This window comes from Hoplias malabaricus, chromosome 1, assembly GCF_029633855.1.
Source record: "Hoplias malabaricus isolate fHopMal1 chromosome 1, fHopMal1.hap1, whole genome shotgun sequence".
Lineage (NCBI taxonomy): Eukaryota > Metazoa > Chordata > Actinopteri > Characiformes > Erythrinidae > Hoplias > Hoplias malabaricus.
In genome coordinates, this window is record NC_089800.1 from 10124042 (window position 1) to 10145334 (window position 21293).

At 42.3% G+C, this 21293-nt stretch overlaps 1 protein-coding gene across 1 annotated transcript in view; it reads right to left on the reverse strand.

Moving 5' to 3' along the window:
- cntnap2a (contactin associated protein 2a) overlaps positions 1 to 21293 on the reverse strand; it is a 355408-nt gene that overhangs the window by 44128 nt on the left and 289987 nt on the right. Inside the window, exon 16 of the mRNA XM_066646476.1 lies at positions 16464 to 16634. Coding sequence (XP_066502573.1) covers positions 16464 to 16634 — 171 coding nt within the window. The remainder of the gene's footprint in view (positions 1 to 16463; positions 16635 to 21293) is intronic.

The window sequence follows — 21293 nt, forward strand, 5'->3', positions numbered from 1 at the left end:
GAGGTATTAGCAGCAGGTGAAATGTGAGTGTGTGTGTGTGTGTGTGATTCCTGGTGTCATTTTCTGCCCTGAGGGTTCTGTCCCAGTAAAGAGTTTTCCCTGAGGGCTTCACTGCTGCAAAATCCTGATTTAGACTCATCTGCCACCATCAGAGACACGCTGACACACACACATACACACACACACACACACACACACACACACACACACACACACACACACACACACCTCGCTGTGTGGCCTTAACTTCACACAACACTGATGATAGAACATTAATTACCGAAGCTGAACATACAGTCTGGCCCAATCTACTGGTCAGATTATGTTTTTTATTTTACTGTAGTAAACTGGATACATTTACAGATCAGTGCACATTAAAAAAAGAGCTACTTGCTTTGGGTTTAGAGAAACTAGCTCTTTATTGACAGCTTAAAGCTAATTTTGCTAAATCGATCTGAATGACCAAATTCTGAGAGGTCACAATATCAATACCACACACAGAAAACCTTTGAGCTGAAACTCATCATCAGAATGAACAGTTTTTATCCAGGTCTCAGACAGCAGCTGGTTAGAGGCCATAGAGGCCATACTCCCAGAGTTCAGCGCTAACTCGACCCCGGGGAATAGCTAATAGCGTTACTGAGAGAATGGAAGCTAGATTGGCTTTAATTGAATGGAGTTGGAGTGGAAAACAGAGTGGGATCCAGTCTGTAATTACTTTGCTGAGCTAAAACTATGGCCTATCCCACTGCTGTTGTTTAGAGCTCGATAGCGAGGGCTAGCTTAACCGCTACTAAAGACAGCAGTGATGTGTGAGAATTTTCTTACCTGTTACAAACCTAAAGGAGCTCTAGAAAACAGGTTTTCTGATAATCAGTTTGTCTTGAATATAGCTTTGACTTGTATCACATGTATATATGCAAACATTTCAGTGTTAGCAAGTGTGCCACTGTGAAATGTTAACCCTCAAAATATAAATCCACTCAATTTTTAAAAGCTTAATAATAAAATTAATGATTTAATTTAATCATTTATAAACAGTAACATCTGAGTCATTAAAGTGGAATGTATGTTTAAGGGTTTGTATGTGGAGAACTGAATCTCATACCTCTCATTATATTCCTTATTGTTTGTTAGCAGATCAATGCAGAACCTCAAGAGCCTCATTCCTCTCATTCATTGCTCGCTAACAGCTCAATACACAGCCTCAACATCATCCTTCATTTCATTTTATTCTTTATTGCTTGCTATCAACTTTATTATTATATGATACTGAAGTTTACTTCTTGAAATAACCTCAAGGGACATGCAGAAACAGGCTATACATGACAAACAAGCTTTTTAAAAGTGTTAAGATCTATAATAAGCTCTAGACCATGTAGGATGTCTCTCATGTATTGTCTCCTATAGCATGACTCTTTATTTCCCCTGCTACAGTGCATTGAGTTTTAATTGCACACTAAATAAAAAGACGTTAATCAACTCAGAATCAAAGTGCTCTGGGTTCATTAAGCTGCCAGTTCACCGGGGGCATTATAACAGGCAAATGCAGGAGCTAGATTAGAGTCTGAGATTCACCAGGGGTCACTGAGAGTGTCACAGAGGCTGAGATGGACAAATTGGACCAGTGTTTATTTGAGAAAATAATATTTGAATGTGGGCAGTTTGCTTTGTAAAAAAAAGAAATGATAATAAACAAATAAATAAATAAACAAACAATGCATTCTGGAGGCTGTTGTGTATGCATTATTTTAACCATACCTACCCTCCTCCAAAAGTTACATAATGCAGTTTCTGCAGTGATGAGCCTGAGGAACGACAGAGGCTCTATACTCTGTTACAGCTCAGTGATTTTTAAGCTGTAAGTTTAAGGTAAAAATACTACCTAGTGTTGCTTTAAATAGATGGTCATATGTTAATGGATGTGACATCACAAATATAACATATGAACCTTGTTTTGGTTCATATGTTATTGTATTATCTTTATATTTACTGTACTATATACTTTATTAATCATTTTATACATCTTTATAACCAAAATCTAGATAATCAAATAGGGAAAAAAACAGGAGTAAATTCCCCCTCAAAGTTAGTTCATTTCTTCTACAGCCTAAATTTTTCCTCTCTCTCTTTTTCGCTCTCTCTCTATGACACTCGCCCACCCTGCTGGAGTCCAGCTCCCTCCACCCATCACCGCACCAGAGCCATGGCCGACGTTCAGCTGCACACTGGATGCTTTAACACCTGCTCTCAGGAGCCATGCAGCGACAATTATTCTTCTTTATGTGCTCTGCAGCTCTCTTCGGTTGGCGTGCTGCTGCAGGTAGAGGGGGCTAGTCTGCTGTTGCTGACTTCGGTAAACATTGTGATAAATTGCGGGGATGTTTGCAGAGAAGAGGAGACTGGAAGAGAAGAGGAGGCGTGTGGTCAGCAGTTTCAGTTTCAGTGTCAGACAGGGACCATATTCACAGTTCAGATTCAGTTCAGAAAAGCACTGGACAGGACCCAAAACTGATACAGAAACCTGATCTTCTCTTTAATCCCAAATATAACTGATCAGATGGGACATGTTTGGTGTGTGAAGTTTGCATGGAGCAATCAAAAAGCAATGAAAGCTTATTCCTCAACAATAAACATCCTATAAATAATTTTTAAAGCAACCTTGGGTAAAATTTAATAGTTTTACTCCAATTTCAGAATATAATCAGCTTTTACAGCACTGCCCTAAAACAAAGGGGCCAGTGAGGAAGGGGGGTGGTTCCTTGGCTGCCTCCGAAAGTTACATAGTGCAGATTTGGAACTGTTACTTAAAGGTAATAATACTACCTCGTGTAGCTTTAGAAGTGAATTCCACAACTGCTGCTAACAAAATGACATCAGAGCACAACACACTTGCAGGAGAACATTAACTCCGCATTTAGATAGTAGGAACACCCTCCACAACCTTTACCACAACTCTACCATTACCAGTTTTAGACTGAGAAGGAAAAGCTTGGGGAGAGAAAAGATATTGCATGTGTTTGTGTTGTAGACGAGGATGCCTGGTTCCACCAATATAAAAAAAGTTTAGAAGTTTCTTTACAATTAAACTTTTTACATCGTATCACTCTGAATGCCTGTGTTTACATCTGAATCACTGCTATCTGCAGATAATTTGGAAAATACGTGGACCTCCCCTTTAATTCAGACACTGCTCTAGTGGGTGGTGCAGGTGCAGCAGGTGGATGTTTGTGCAGTTCCCCGCTCTCTCTGTCTCTCTCTCTGCGCCCTGCTCTGCCACTCTCTACTCTCTGATCCCTGTAATTGGATTTGCTGCACTTGGCTGGCCAACAGCGAGCATCAACACACTCCTGGACACACACACACACACAAACACTCAGACATACACTCAGGAGCAGTGTGTGGGAGTGTGTGTCTCTGTGTGGAGTGTGTGATTGAGGGCACTTCACCAACTACTGCACACACACACACACACACACACACACACACACACACACACACACACACACACAGTCACCAGGAAAGCTAAAAAGAAAGAGAGTGAGAGAAAGTAAGAGGGAGCATTCTCAACTAAACTAATGCTATATCGCAAAAGCGCATACATCACAATGTAGGTGGTCAAACGTAAATGGGTTCATGGTTGTGATGTCACCCTCCACCCCATTTACATTGGACCATCCATTCACCTTACAGCAGTTTAGCCCCTCCCATTCTTGTCGAAGTGACGCAAAGCGTAGTCTGTAGCCAGGTCACTGGAGTCAAAGGTGTGGGACTCACTTGGGGCTCACACCTAGATTTCTGTAAAGCTGCTTTATGACAACAAAATACAACTGTGAATAAATTGAATTAAAATGTAGAAACATAGAGTTCCATTCATTAAAGGCCCATCCCTTTAAAGAGACGACATTCAGTGACTATGAAACACTTGCTTATACATAAGAGTCTAAAGGGCAGGAAGAGACTGAACATCACGACTTTTCACAGGCTCTTCAGAGGAAGGACAATAAAAGAACATAAAGAAATAAAACAACCTTCATTTTTTTAATGTTCTTCACCCTGAGAGCAATGTCTGTGCTGTTAAAAAACTTTATTTATATGAAAGAGAGAGAGAGACTCACACAAAGAGAGAGAGAGAGAGAGAGAGAGAGAGAGAGAGAGAGAGAGAGAAGGCAAATGCAAGAGTAAAGCATGAGAAAGAAGGACAAGGATTAAAAAAGAAATAGAGATGGAACAGAAAAGAGTGAGTGTAAGAGCGAAGAATAGGAAAGTAAGGATGAGTGAGAGGGGGTGAGAATCGCAGGGACAGAGAGGACAAAAGAAAGGTGACAGAGAGAGAAGAGGAAAGTGTAAATAAGAGGAAAAAAGGAAGAAAAAGAGAAGAGAGAAGGCAGAGAGAGAGAGAGTGAGTTTATTTGTGAGAGAAGATGGATTGGCCACAGGATTCTGTTGTTCTCTCTGCTATCTGTTCGGTGTGAATTATAGAAAAATGAAAACACCAGGATGGTTGTGTGTGTGTGTGTGTGTGTGTTTGTGTGTGTTGGGGGGTATTCTTGGTTGAGTTAGGAGTTTTCATTGAGCCTCTCTCTCTCATACAGATTGCCATATCTATATTAAAGATTCATTTTGGGCATCAAAGAGCATCAGGAAAGCTCTGGTCGCTCCATATTCTGAGTCTGTAGAGGCCTGTTGAACACCAGAGTTAATACAGACCTACATTAAAGGGCTCACATCAACGAAAAACAAATTTTTCTTCCTGTTAGCTTTTTGTAAACACTGCCAAAATATTACTATCCAAACCACTGAAAAAACATCCGTCTGACCTAAGCTGGGAAAAACCGCCCTTGAACTCACTGTTCACTGGTTATTGTGTCACAACCAAGGAAACATTTATCTGTGAAAAAAATGGGCCAATAAAAACCCCTCTGCACGGCTGTGTCGCTGTATTTGCCAGAAAACTGGAGAATTCTAGCTCTATGCTTTACAATATGTGATGACAAATAACACCATGAATGTGGAAGGAGAAAGCACAAACAACAGCTAAGATTTCTAAAAATACTGCTACAAAAATGTGGAGTTACTTCTAAACAGGTTTAAACCCCTGCTGAAACACCCCAGCACAGAGGTCACGCTATGGCTCCTGAAATTTGCACTCATTTATAAAGCCCCCTGCCTCCTCTTCCTCACCACATTACTGCAGTTACGAGAAAAAACACAGACCTGAAACTCTCTGCTCTCTTCTATTAACTTCCTCTCAACTCCACAGCCCTTTCACTGGAGAAGAAACGACTTCAAATCGGACTTGAGTGCAGAGAATTCAGCAAGGATTCTAGTGTAATTAAGTGCTGTTCAGATCTGGAGGCTCTCCAGGGCTCTGCAACAGAGGAGAGCCTCTGTTTCTGCCAAAGATGACAACAGCAACAACAACAACAACAACAAGGTGTAGGTATTTACACAGAAGGAGAGTACAGGACTTAAAGGGACATAATCTCCTCTTTTCCACAAGTTTTACACAGCTCTGGTTCTTAATGAAATGTCTGTGACCTGCTTTTGTCAAAACCCCACAGCAGCTTCTCCTGTCTAAACAGCCCATCAACAGCCAATCAATGATAATGAGCCGCTCGCTGTTCACCCCGACCCCGAGTGCACAGTAGTGAGGACCAAAAGCTCTGGTTTTTAGCCATTTTCACTCAGATCTCTTTCTTCTCCTTTCACATTTTCTTCATTTATACTCAGTGCTCATTGTGTCTGTTTTCCTGCGTTAACCTCATCTTTGCACTCTCGCGGGTCCAGCTCTGGGATTGGACTGGCTCAGATGAGGGGGAGGGGCAATACTAAATACTACTCTTTGCATGTGACGTCTGAAGCGGAGCAGAGTCAGAACAGCTCATTTTATTCCATGTTTTCAGACTTGGGCAACGCACAGAAAACTGACTGCTTGGACTTGTTTGGGTGTGTGTGGGTTGGTGAGCTCCAGATATGTCCTCTTTAAAAGTTAAAACTGCAACATTAAATTACACTCATCATTAACAAGTTCAGTAAATGAAGCTGCAGAGCGAAATCTCTCTGGTCCAATACTTTTCAAGTTGTAGGTTCTAGTCCCGCTCCGGGTGACTGTCTGTGAGGAGCTGGTGTGTTCTCCCTGTGTCTGCGTGGGTATCCTCCGGGTGCTCCGGCTTTCTCCCACTGATTCTAGGTAGGCTCTGGTCCTCTGTAAGCGGTTACAGATAATGAATGAATGAATGAATGGACTAATTCAGCATTAAAATACAAACAATGAAGCTTAACAAGCACCAAACCAACATGAGATCAACATAAACCAGCTTTAATCCACAGCGAGGGATGAAGAGTGGTGTCTCGTGTCTTCAGTAGAGAGTCTCAGCTCAGTCTCGTTATTAACTGAAGGCACTGTGTTCTGCAAAAGTAAACCCTGCTTTCTGGTTGTTCTCTATGTTTGTAGTAAACAGAGAACCTGTGGAAATCAGTTTGAAGTCCAGTCATGCCTCTGTAGTTTCTCAGCCGTGAATATTCTCCAACTCCTCCCTGAGATTTTTGGAAAGGGGAAATCGTCCTTGGCACAGAAGAGAGAGGGCGGGTTTAACCCCTCCTCGTTTGTGGAGTGGACGCGGTTCATTTGGACAGAGACTCTTCAGCCCATCGCCAGGCGGCCGGCGCGAAGCCATGTTTACAACTGGAGTCTGCAGACGTGAGCCAGAGAATTCAGACGAAACACAGAGAGAGCCTTTAAAGGAACAACACAGAAATGTCCTTCCACTTTTTGTACAAAAAGTCTATGAAGACTTCTAAAACGCATTTTAAAGTGCACCATTCCCTCCACAGTCCATCCATCCACACATGAGGTGAGATGTGATGTCACAGACAGAGCAGAGAGGAAAATAACAGAAGAAAATAAAAGAGATGTGGAAAGGAATAGTGGGAGTTATATAAAATTTATGAGACATATTTTTTTAATTTTTCATTATGTTTTATCAGCGATAGTCACCAGATACTTGATCAGGCGTGCTGTGTGTGGCGTGCTCTCTCTCTCTCTCAGCTCTCAGAAAGGGTCTCTGAAGTGAGATTTAGGAAAAACTAAACTGGGGGCCAGTGATAAGCTCATTAAACAGAGCCTGAGGCCTTTCCAGCTGTGGACAGCCCGGGTTAAGTGTGGAATATTTTGTAGAGGCCAGAAATAACCCACAGAGCCTCTTGCCATCTCACGCCAGTCCTGTATCTGTGTGTGTTTGAGTTGTGGGGTTGGGGTTGGGGGTGAAGTTATAGTTAAACCTTGACCTCAGTGAAAATATCTTAGTTGTATCAGCGAAATGCTGCACTTATTAAAACAAAGCCATGCACAGAGCCCTGAGCTGAACACGGTGGATGAGCTCAGAGCCCAGCTCCAATCTACTGCACACACACACACACACACACACACACACACACACCCTGGGGACATTAGATTGATTCCACTTTTTCCTGGAGATTTACCCTAACCTTAACCTAGGTCTGGACGATACGGCAACATTTATATCACAATATATTTTTTTATTTTGACCGATATGATATAATTCCGATATCGGTACAGACGGTATAAAACCCACTGAAAAACTTCCAAGAACAAATAAGAAACAAGACATCACCATCAAACATTAACCTATTGGCTTTGTCCATATTAATATTTTTAAAATAAATGTTAAACTGAGAGCTGAACTGAAACATAACTGCTCAATAACAGACGTTATCAGTGAGAGATGTTGTAAATAATATATTTGAAATAGTGTGTGCAGAATTATTAGGCAAATGCATCTCTGTAATGAGAAGGGGTGTGGCCTAATGACACTAACACCCTATATAAGGTGTGCTTAATTATTAGGCAACTTCCTTTCTTTTGGCAAAATGGGTCAGAAGAGAGATTTGACGGACTCTGAAAAGTCAAAACTTGTGAGATGTCTTGCAGAGGGATGCAGCAGTCTTAAAATTGCCAAACTTTTGAAAAAATAACTGTCCATGAATTGAGGAAAATCAAGCGTGAAGCTGCCAAGACGCCATTTGCCACCAGTTTTGTCATATTTCAGAGCTGCAACGTTACTGGAGCATCAAGAAGCACAAGGTGTGCGATACTCGGGGATATGGCCAAAGTAAAGAAGGCTGAAAAACGACCACCTTTGAACAAGAAACATAAGATAAAACATCAAGACTGGGCCAAGAAATAACTTAAGACTGATTTTTCTAAGGTATAATGGACTGATGAAATGAGTGACTCTTGATGGATGGGCGAGAGGCTGGATCGGTAAAGGGCAGAGAGCTGCACTCCAACTCAGACGCCAGCAAGATGGAGGTGGGGTACTGGTATGGGCTGGTATCATCAAAGATGGACTTGTGGGGCCTTTTCGGGTTGAGGATGGCGTGAAGCTCAACTCCCAGACCTACTGCCAGTTTCTGGAAGACACCTTCTTCAAGCAGTGGTACAGGAAGAAGTTGGTATTGTTCAAGAAAAACATGATTTTCATGCAGGACAATGCTCCATCACATGCATCCAAATACTCCACAGCGTGGCTGGCCAGTAAAGGTCTAAAAGAAGAAAAAATAATGACATGGCCCCCTTGTTCACCTGATCTGAACCCCATAGAGAACATGTGGTCCCTCATAAAATGTGAGATCTACGGGGGGGAAACGGTACACCTCTCTGAGCAGTGTCTGGGAGGCTGTGGTGGCTGCTGCACAAAATGTTTATCGTAAACAGATCAAGCAACCGACAGAATCTATGGATGGAAGGCTTTTGAGTGTCATTGTAAAGAAAGGTGGCTATATTGGTCACTGATTTGTTTTTGGTTTTGTTTTTGAATGGCAGAAATGTTTATTTCTAAATTTTGTGTTATATTGGTTTACCTGGTGAAAACAAACAAGTGAGATGGGTATAAATTTGGTTTTTATTAAGTTGCCTAATAATTTGGCACAGTAATAATTACCTGCACAAACAGATATCCTCCTAATCCTCCAAATCTAAAAAAACCCACTCCAACTTCCAAAAATATTAAGCTTTGGTATTTGAGTCATTTGGGTTGATTGAGAACAAAGTTGTTGTTCAAAGAATCCTCTCAAATACAACTTGCCTAATATTTCTGCACACACTGTGTATATAGAAATATTGTCCATCCCTAATTTAACTATAAAAATGTTTCACAATACTTCAGACAATAATAAGCCTTACAAAATGGTTAGGTAATGCAGTGACTTTACTTATTCATTTAGTAATGCTTAGGTCTTATTCCTTAATACTGATCTAAGTACCGTTAATTAATATACCCTTATATATAAACATAATTACTTCAATATTGGGACCAGTCTGTGGTCCCCACAAGTAAGTCAGGTCCTCAAACTGTGTACTTGTAAACAGATTTTGGTCCCCACAATGTGAGTCACAGCCTGGCACACACACATTCACACAAACACTAGTTTACAGTAAAGTACATACATACATACATACATCTTCTTTTCCGCTTTTCCATTTCAGGGTCGCGGTGTAGTTTACAGTAAAGTATAATAAATATTTCCCATGAATATAGTCAAATATAATAACATTTTCCCAAAGAAGTGAGTTTAAATAAACCTCAAAGTTTGTCTCCACATGTCACTGGTAAACTGATATAGAGCATCTTCATTAATTTTGGGGTTTGGTTTTGTACCATTTCAAATGTGTGTATTAATACCATGACCAGGCTCCATCAGCCGAAGTCTAATCTCAACCCCAATCTCAATCTTAAAAGGGGGAAAAAAAAGCACTTCACATTTTTCAGGACCTGATTTTTCCTGCCGTTTGGACATTTTTGTTCCGGAAAATATGTAAAACCAGAGACACACTCTCAGTCTGAAGTTTCCCTCTGCTGTAACCCAGTCTGGCAGAGGCCGGGCCTTATTTCATGCTCTGAGTGGATTTGGCCGCCTCTCGTTTTGGGGCAGAGTTGAGGAGAAGGCGGGATTAAGAGGCAGGGCAGAATCGATGAGCTGTAATGGAGGCCAGGAGAAAGCTGGAGAGGTTCAATTTCACCAGTGATCTTCTGACTCCAGAGAGGACTCCTCATACACACACACACACGGCCTAAACACACTCCTAATCTCGTCCAGCGGCCTGCAGCTGCTCCAGATTACTCATCATTCAGGACGGATTCATGCACAGCAGTAAATATCCAGTTTTAAAGGGATGCTGGAGTGTGTCTCTGTGTGTGTTTGAGCTGTGGAGGCTCAGCTGGACTTCCCAGAGCTTCACACAAACATCCACACACACAAACACACACACAGATACACTACTGCAGTTTCACATTATCAGCCTCAACTGTACACAAGCTTTAAGGACACCAACAGTCTTGAAAAATAAAGCTCCGCTACTTAGCCAGAAGAAAACAGAAGCAGCAAGGCAGGAAACACACACCTCAGCCTTATTTGAGCTGTTAGTTGTGTTCTTTTCCTGAAGCAGGGCATGACGCCTCCATCACGGTGGGCTTTCTCTACCCAGTTCATCTGCTCTGGTTTTACTGCACAACTGCACTAACCGATATCAGAGAAAATAATCGGTAAATCTCAGACTGCAATCATTCTGCATAAAAAAACATGATCAATTTTTTTGTGCTGCAGCCTGCACTAATCTTCCTTTTATCTGGATAACTATCAGTCGCCAGATTTTCTTAACTGAGAAGCCTCTGTACTCTGGGACAGTGAGACAGAGGCATTTTCCATCTGCACTGATTTAACTCAGAATCCAATTCAAAAACGCAACCCAATTTTCACATTGATGTCACAAAAAAAATTGTACATTGTACTGAGCATAACGACAGGATCGTTTAAACACTGGGACACTGCTGCAAAATGTTTGAAGTGGCCCCTGACTGTCCTCATCCGTGAATGTAAATACATCAGTGTTTCAATAGCAGTGAAAAGAAGGGTAGAACTACACTGGATTTATAAAAGTGCGTCCAAATTTTCCACTTCTTTCAGCAGGTCTGTTCAACATTTGAAGAATTCTGATTATTCAGCCTAAATAATGCAGCAGTTGGAAAATATGAATAAGCTCTGAACAAGTGCAGGCCATGTTTAAAATATATATTATACATACACAACACAACATTTTATATTAATACATCATGAAGCACTCAATTCCTATAGTATATCAATCAAGGTCATATTTTTACACCTACTTTTTGCAGTGGGTGTGTTTTTGTTGTAGTCTCTGACTTGGGACCGCAGAAACGTGTCCTTTTTCGTGTTTACGGATCTCCTTCTTGGAAATGCTGAGCATCCGTCACATCCCCTCCAGTCTAAAGCCAATAAACTCTGGGCAGAGAGAGGGGCACTAAGCGCTAATGCAGCGTAGCCTCATCGCCATGCTAATGACGGCCAAGCTAATTCCAGGCCCTCTTCATTAGCTACTGGCAGCAGCTACTCCCTCACTCTCAGGAAGGATGCTGCATGATCGTCCACAAAAGGCAGAATGTAATGGACCTAAGAAGCTAATTAACCCTTCAATGACCACCATGGGGTTTACACTTTCAGAACTATACATTCCTTCTGTTTGTTTAATGTTCCTTACTGCTATGAAGAGGAAATACTCTACAAAATCTACAAACCTTCAGTGAATATTGCATCCAATTTCTTTATGATTTAAATTTAATGAAACGTTGTTGCTAAAATAAATAGTTATTTACAGGGGATATATTATGAAAAAATATCCCTTCTTTGCTCCACTTCTGATATCAAGTGCAGAGACTTTAGAATTGCCCCACCCCCCTTGTCTGAATCTGTCCAATCACAGCGCTGCACCCGCATTTTTGTGAGAGCGCAAAGACACGTTTAAACACTGCAAGACACAATACGGACACAATGAGGGAGGAGAAATAAGAGCACTGAGTAAAAACAGAGAAACCGAGAAGAAGAAAGAGAAATGAGCAGAAACCAGCTAAAACGGCTAAAAACCAGAGCATCTGCTCCGCGCTCCTCACTGCTGTGCGCTCGGGGTCGGGGTGAACAGCGAGCGGCTCATTATCATTTAAAGGAACAGCCACTGAAAGAGACATATTTAAAAGCAATTGTATGATTACACAACTCATTATAATTCAGTTCAACATTTTGTATTCAATAGCAACAAAACAATCATCATATTAAAAGCATAATAAAATATAGTATGTATCTTCATTTAATCAGTGAATCTAATGTGTAAGGCCTCTAGTCCAGCTCCTGAAAATTTAATGAAATAAGAGTTTCACTACAACACTCAAAGCATGAAGAATCCTCTAAACAAAAATAAACTAAGCGTGTGGTTTTTTAGCTCTCAGCAATCATCAGAGCATCTCAGAGTCTACAGAGGACCCTTGGGGGAGAACAGAAGAGAACTCATGTTATTTCTCAGCAGGTGCTTTCTCCTGAAATGAGCTTTTAGAGGGAAGAGTTGTGTATACCCACCCAGACTCATCATCATCATCATCATCATCATCTCTCTCCTTCCCTCTCTCTCTCTCCATCTGAATGCCCATCTACTGAAAGTGCTGAGTGATACTCTTCTCTCACACTCTCTCCACCTTCCTCGCTCTCACCACCCTTCCTTCAACATCCTCTCCTCCTCCTCTCTCTCATTATCCCCCCACTCTATCTCAGTATCTCTCCCCTAGCGTTCAGTTCTCCTCCTCCTTCTCTCCTTCTTTCACTCTCACTCTCACTCCCTGACTCTTCAGACGTGTTGGAGGAGGAGGAACAGGTTTGATGAATGAACGCAGTAAAGTTGCTTTCTTTCTCCTCCACAAATACACACACTGCTGCCTCCCTCTTTCTCACCACCCCTCTCTCTCTCTCTCTCTCTCTCTCTCTCTCTCTCTCTCTCTCTCTTTCTTGCTCTCTCACACATTACATCCATAAACACTAACATTTAAAATTTTTGGAGTCACTTGTCACATTAATAATTGCTCTTACATTATTCAGTAATAAACAGTGTCAGCTGAAGTGCACCATGTTAACACACCAGCTACCAGACACTATTTAATATCTGAATCTGTGGAGAAGCAGAAAAGTGCAACCAACTTTTAAGACAGACTTTTGTAAGTGTGAAGAATTAGCCTCTAAAACTAAGACGCAAAGAATATAAACACAGCAATTTCCAAGGGTGTCTGACCTTGTGTTCTGTGTGTGTGTGTGTGTGTGTGTGTGTGTGTGCATCAGTTTGTGACACTTACATTGTGGGGACAATTTTCAATTTTAATGTCCCCTTAAAGGGATACGATTGTGGGGAAAAACGCAGTTCTAAGCTCCACTGTTTTTAAGGTGGAACAGTGTGTTTGAGGAGGAAAAATAATGACTATAAGTTTTTATTCACTGTGTGAATTACCACAGAAACTCACTTGTAGTTCGAGTTAGCTCTGTCGGTAATGCAGTTAGCCATCTCCCGAGTTTGGAGACAATTCCACTTTAAGTGATTACCCACTTATGGAGCAGGAGTAGAGCAACATCCTCATTTTGGTTTGTGCTTTTCAATGTTTGTAGTTCTCTCCATTGTCTAAAAAAACTGCAGATGCTCATAGAAAGATTAGCATACTAAATACATTAGACTGGTTTCCAGCTTAAACCAACTGGAGAGCAGCAAACGGTTGCTGAATTTTATAAAAAGTGTTTTTTGATTATAATCGTGAACTATGCCTTTAATGTAAATCATAACATTTTATATGTGAAGTGCTAGACACTTTTAAGGAAAGGTTAGAGAAAGGACGACTGTACTTGTGTGTGTGTGTGTGTGTTGTGTACAGAGCCCAGGGAGTAGGAGATAGACCATTCCCAATGGTGTCTATTCTGGAGCTGAGAGGTTTATATAAACACTGTGTTTCAATACAGCGGCTCTTACGCCTTTCAGCGCTGGCTTTCCCTGTGCTCTACTCTGAACCACTCTTTGTCCTCTGTGCACGTTAAGGGCGTATGAATAGACCGAAACCAGGAGAAAAAAAAGATGAATAGCAGACATTTGCATTTGACATCACCACGCAAAAATGGAGGGGAAAAAAGAGGACTGTGACAATGGAGCACTTTAGAAAATAAGCCGGCGTTGTGCGCAACACAGGATTTCCCTGAGACCGTGTATTTTGTGCGGTTCGGATTTGGATTATCTTTTGTGCGGTAAACAGTGTGGCAGAGAGAAAGGGCTGGAGCCGGGAAATGTGCGTGAGGGAGATTTCCCAAACTCCCGCCTTTTCTCTCCTTTCATTCTCCGTGGGTTCGGGACATCGTCTGCGGAGCTCCGTTATTCCGCCCCCTCTGTAATCCCAGTGCAAAAGGGACACTCTCAGTAAACAGATGTTTATAAGCAATTACAGGCTGTTTTAAGTCCGTCTCCTCGAGAGGTAGGGCTCACGTTTGAGGAAAATGTGAAAAATTAGATGACGAGGCACATTGTGTGCACACAAACACAGCCATGGCTACAACAAACAGTCCTCCAGACCCAAGGCCCACCATCCAGAGAGAGAGAGAGAAGAAAAGACTTCCCATCATCTTTCAGCTTCAGGGAAATACCTGTTTCCATCCTAAAGGCTGTTCCATCCTCAAAAGGTGCCCCAGGAGCACTCAGAAACACCACGAACTTAAAATAAAACAGCCTTTTGATCTCCCAGGTTCTCTGTGTCCTCTCCACTCTCTCCAGCCCCTTATACCTTAAATCTTTTATACCTGCTTTGGCCAAAATCCCACTAAATTCAAGCCTCCCCACAGCATTCTCCCCCTGTCTAAACAGCCCGGTTCAGGACGCCTGCTCTCAGCGCCTGTTCCTTTAAATGATAATAAGCCGCTCACTGTTCACCCCGACCCTGAGTGCACAGCAGTGAGGAGCAGACGCTCTGTTTTTTCTTCTCTATTTTTACTCAGTGCTCTTATTTCTCCGTGCTCGTTGTGTCTATGTTGTGTCTGCATTTAACCTCGACTTTGTGCGCTCACATAAACACAGGTCCAGCGCTGTGATTGGACAGACACAGATGAGGGGGCGGGGCAATTCTAAAGTCTCTGCACTCGACGAAGTTGTTGTCTTCTGAGTTGGGCAGTCCACAGAAAAATGACTGGGAAATCTTGTCTTACAGTGTTGGTGTGCTCCATATCCATAAATGAATGTTTACATGCGCTGAACTAGTGATTTCTTCATAAATCACTTGCTGTCTGACATACTCTCCCCTCACTGGCAGGGGGCACTGTTACCAGACCATTAGTGTTAATCACTGCATGTGTCAGTGGTTTTAATCTTGTGGTTCTTCTGTGGTAGCACACCTTGACTGAGAGACGCTGTCCCATGCTCTATCTCACAAACTCGACTATAGTCTTCATCCTTTTCTGCTCTATAATCAGACTCTATTCTATTGTTCATTCCTCTCGTCTTTTCTCCGCTGCAGTTCAGAGCTGAATAGTTTCACTGAAACTTGAAAAATTGCAGTACTTTTTGCTCTCAAGTTTCGATCACACACAGCTCCAGCCATTATTCTGTATTTATCCACCACCCTCATGTGCTTTTATGTTTCAGTAACTGTTACTAATGCTGCACCGCAGCAGCTCCACTGTGGGAAAAGTCACTTACTGGCTGTAATCATGGTCACACACTTTCAAACACTTTCAGATCTGTCTCCTTCACGTCCGGACAGTGTTTCTGAAGCTGTGTGTCTCTCTGCTGGACGTCCAGCCTCCAGCAGGTGAATAAATACACCGCAGTGAAAGCAGGTCCTCTGTGAATATTCTCCCATGTTCTTACATACATCACACGACAAAAGCAATATTTGAAAAGCGCTATTTGACTGAGGAAATTCCCACTGAGCTTGTCGTACCCAGCAATAAAGACTCGCTGACTCTGATACTGGCTCTCATTACAGGACAATAATGAGTGAGAGAGAGACAGAGAGAGCGAGAGAGAGAGAGAGAGAAATAAGGTGGCAGTCAGAGAATGGAAGGCAAAGATGTAGAGGTAGATGTGTAGAGAGACTCGGGGTTAGTGAGGAGAAGGTGAATAACAGATGAATTTGAGTGAGACAATAGAAGAAAGGAGAGATAACGGAAGATATGAGAGCAGATGATGGAGGAATTGAGAGACAGTGAAGGAAAGAAAAAAGGTGGGAATGGAGAAAGGAGTGGAAGGGACAGTAAGAAGGTGTGAGGGAATATGACGGAGGGACAGTGCGTGACAGAGAGAGAGAGAGAGAGAGAGAGAGAGAGAGAGAGAGAGGCAGTTAGTGATTAAAGGAGAAAGAGACTGAGTAAAGAAAGGAGTGCAGAGAGATGAGGAAAGGAGAAGAAAGGGAAGGCAATCGAAAGATTGCGAAAGGGGGAGAGGGAGAGCGAAGATGAGAGGCAAGTAAAGGAGAGGAAAGAAGGGAAACAAAGAAGGGAAAACCTGTGTGTGTGTCTGTGAGCGAGAGAGAGAGAGAGAGAGACAGAGAGAGAGAGAGAGAGACTCATGTACTCACATTTAAGCTCCAGTCGGATGAAGTCTGTGTTTCCGAGGTTCTCCAGGAAGACTCCGTATGGAGCTGAGGTTTTGAAGTAGAAGGAAATGTCTGCACTCGTCTCTCCCTGAAAAGTGGAAAAGTGCAGGTAGGACGAAGGTGTGTTGAAGGAGGCTGCGTTCCAATAGCTACCTGCAAACACACACACACACACACACACACATTCAAGTTACATTCTGTGTCCCAGCTGAGCCAGTCTCATACAGATACCCTGCAGTGTAAAGCTGGAAGGTGGGAATGTCAGTGCTGTATTCTGCTCCGACACGAGACACAGCTGTGAGTTGAACTCAGGGCGTTAGAGGAAGGAGAACACTAATCTCCGCAGATCTGTGGTCTGAGAGGAACCCAGTGTGTCACCTCTGAGGTCATATCTGGGTGAGAGCACACTGTTTGCCCTCCGGTTTAAAGCAACACTAGGTAGTGTTTTTACCTTAAAGTTTCAGCTTCAGAATCATTGTGATGCTCCTCTGGACTGTAAGAGTGAGAACAGAGTCCCCCTACAGTACTACTCCACCCTCCAGCACTGCAGAAACTGCACTATGTAACTTCCTCTCCCTCCCTTGATTTCAGGACAGTGCTGTAAATATGATTTACACTCTGCAACAGTAGGGGGAGCCCAGGAGCAAAAATACCAAATGTTAAATCTGTAATCACCTGCTATAACTCTCTCTCCAAACACACACTAAACATGCATTTTTCAACCCAGAGAGTGCAACTCTATCTATAAAAGCCTTAATAAACAAAAGCTGGTTGCAACGCTGGCTCCATATGGCACTTCATTCTGTTAATTCAGCGTTCAGGACTCTCCCTGTATCCACTCTTCGTTAGCTGGAGGTGTTAACCAGCGTGGCTTTCTTTAAAACACAGAAGAAATACGTGCAAAGTCTCCAGAGAAATTAACATGAGAAGTTCACTGTGTTTTCCAAAAACAAATCAGCACTATACACTGGAGCACAGTGTGGGGATAAGAGCAATACTCCTGGAGGGAATTAAAATATAATTTCAGCTCTTAGATGTAACAGAACCAATAACTGCAGTTTGAGTCTCGTTTTCTCAAAGCCCAAAACCCTGGAGGAAACACCCAGTCGTTAACTGAGCACTGATCACAAGCTTGTGGTGGAAGAACAGGACCACAACGGGTTCAGAAATACTTACTGTTATATATTTATATTAATTCACTGTCCACATTCCCCTGGAGCGTACACTAAAAGGTCAGAGTGTTAACATCAGCTCCACTGACCATGCAGGTGGTCTTTGTACTTCTACAATCACAGACTGTAGTCTATCTGTTGCTCTTCATACTTTGTTAGCCCCCTTTCACCCTGTTCTTTAATTCTCAGGAGCCCCACCGGACCCCCATAGTCCTGCTGGCAGTTTTAATCCCCTCCGTGTCACTGCTGGACTGAGAATAGTCCACCAACTAAGACATCCAGCTCTAAGAGAAGGGCTCTGACAGAAACTGAAATTGGTCAGCGATTAAAGGAACAGGGGAGGTGTTTCTAATAAAGTGGCCATTGAAAGGACTCTGCACTCAACAGAGAAAAGACCTCAAAAGAGAAACAATAAATAAGAGGCACAACCTGGTGAATGGTTTGGAAACATTGAAAGTTACCCCTTAAGTGGCTTTAACAGCGTCTGAGCGGTGGGCTCTGGTGTGTGTGAGAGCAGAGGTGAATAGAGCTTGTGATGAGAGTCACTAGCTCTCGCTCTCTCTCTCTCTCTCTCTCTCTCTGAAAGACACTCTCCACTCCCTGACCCACCACTCCAGCCGTAATGGAGGTGCTGACCACATCAGGGCCGAGCCCCATCTTACACTTACACACACCAGCCACTTCATTATAAACACCCACCTTACACTTACACACACCGGCCACTTTATTAGAAACACCCATCTTACACTTACACACAACAGCCACTTCATTATAAACACCCACCTTACACTTACACACACCGGCCACTTTATTAGAAACACCCATCTTACACTTACACACAACAGCCACTTCATTATAAACACCCACCTTACACTTACACACACCGGCCACTTTATTAGAAACACCCATCTTACACTTACACACAACAGCCACTTCATTATAAACACCCATCTTACACTTACACACACCGGCCACTTTATTAGAAACACCCATCTTACACTTACACACACCGGCCACTTTATTAGAAACACCCATCTTACACTTACACACACCGGCCACTTTATTAGAAACACCCATCTTACACTTACACACACCGGCCACTTTATTAGAAACACCCATCTTACACTTACACACATCGGCCACTTTATTAGAAACACCCATCTTACACTTACACACATCGGCCACTTTATTAGAAACACCCATCTTACACACACCGGCCACTTTATTAGAAACACCCATCTTACACTTACACACATCGGCCACTTTATTAGAAACACCCATCTTACACTTACACACACCGGCCACTTTATTAGAAACACCCATCTTACACTTACACACACCGGCCACTTTATTAGAAACACCCATCTTACACTTACACACACCGGCCACTTTATTAGAAACACCCATCTTACACTTACACACATTGGCCACTTTATTAGAAACACCCATCTTACACTTACACACACCGGCCACTTTATTAGAAACACCCATCTTACACTTACACACACCGGCCACTTTATTAGAAACACCCATCTTACACTTACACACACCGGCCACTTTATTAGAAACACCCATCTTACACTTACACACATTGGCCACTTTATTAGAAACACCCATCTTACACTTACACACACCGGCCACTTTATTAGAAACACCCATCTTACACTTACACACACCGGCCACTTTATTAGAAACACCCATCTTACACTTACACACACCGGCCACTTTATTAGAAACACCCATCTTACACTTACACACACCGGCCACTTTATTAGAAACACCCATCTTACACTTACACACATCGGCCACTTTATTAGAAACACCCATCTTACACTTACACACATCGGCCACTTTATTAGAAACACCCATCTTACACACACCGGCCACTTTATTAGAAACACCCATCTTACACTTACACACATCGGCCACTTTATTAGAAACACCCATCTTACACTTACACACACCGGCCACTTTATTAGAAACACCCATCTTACACTTACACACACCGGCCACTTTATTAGAAACACCCATCTTACACTTACACACACCGGCCACTTTATTAGAAACACCCATCTTACACTTACACACACCGGCCACTTTATTAGAAACACCCATCTTACACTTACACACACCGGCCACTTTATTAGAAACACCCATCTTACACTTACACACACCGGCCACTTTATTAGAAACACCCATCTTACACTTACACACATCGGCCACTTTATTAGAAACACCTATCTTACACTTACACACACCGGCCACTTTATTAGAAACACTCATCTTACACTTACACACACCGGCCACTTTATTAGAAACACTCATCTTACACTTACACACACCGGCCACTTTATTAGAAACACCTATCTTACACTTACACACATCGGCCACTTTATTAGAAACACCCATCTTACACTTACACACAACAGCCACTTTATTAGAAACACCCATCTTACACTTACACACACCGGCCACTTTATTAGAAACACCCATCTTACACTTACACACAACAGCCACTTTATTAGAAACACCCATCTTACACTTACACACACCGGCCACTTTATTATAAACACCTATCTTGCACTTACACACATCGGCCACTTTATTATAAACACCCACCTTACACTTACATACACCGGCCACTTTATTAGAAACACCCATCTTACACTTACACACACCGGCCACTTTAGTAGAAACACCCATCTTACACTTACACACACCGGCCACTTTATTAGAAACACCCATCTTACACTTACACACACCGGCCACTTTATTAGAAACACCCATCTTACACTTACACACACCGGCCACTTTATTAGAAACACCCACCTTACACTTACTCACACCGGCCACTTTATTAGAAACACCCACCTTACACTTACTCACACTGACCACTTTATTAGAAACACCTATCTTACACTTACACACACCGGCCACTTTATTAGAAAACCCATCTTACACTTACACACACCGGCCACTTTATTAGAAACACCTATCTTACACTTACACACATCGGCCACTTTATTAGAAACACTCAACTCAACTCAACTCAACTCAACTTTATTTATAGAGCACTTTAAAAAACACCAACAGTTAAAACAAAGTGCTGTACAAAAGATGTTTATAAAACAAACTAAAACAAAATAAAATAACCAATAATGAAAAATAAATAACTTAAATAAAAACAACACTAATAAAATTAATAAAAGAAAACAAACGTCTCATGCTGAGTTGAAAGCCAAGGAATAAAAATGGGTTTTAAGATAAGTTTTAAAAACCGAAAGTGAAGAAGCCTGCCTAATCTGTAATGGTAGGCTATTCCACAGTTTCGGCGCAGCAATTGAAAAAGCTCTATCTCCTCTGAGCTTACGTTTTGACCTCGGCACCTCCAGGAGCAGCTGATCAGCTGACCTGAGGCACCGAGCAGAGACGTGGGGGTGTAGCAGCTCAGTGAGGTAAGGTGGGGCGAGTCCATTTAAAGATTTGAAAACAAATAAAAGAATCTTAAAATGTACTCTAAAATGCACAGGCAACCAGTGGAGAGAGGCCAGAATGGGAGTGATATGTTCCCTCTTACGTGATCCCGTTAAGAGTCGGGCAGCAGCATTTTGCACCAATTGGAGACGTCTGAGGGAGGACT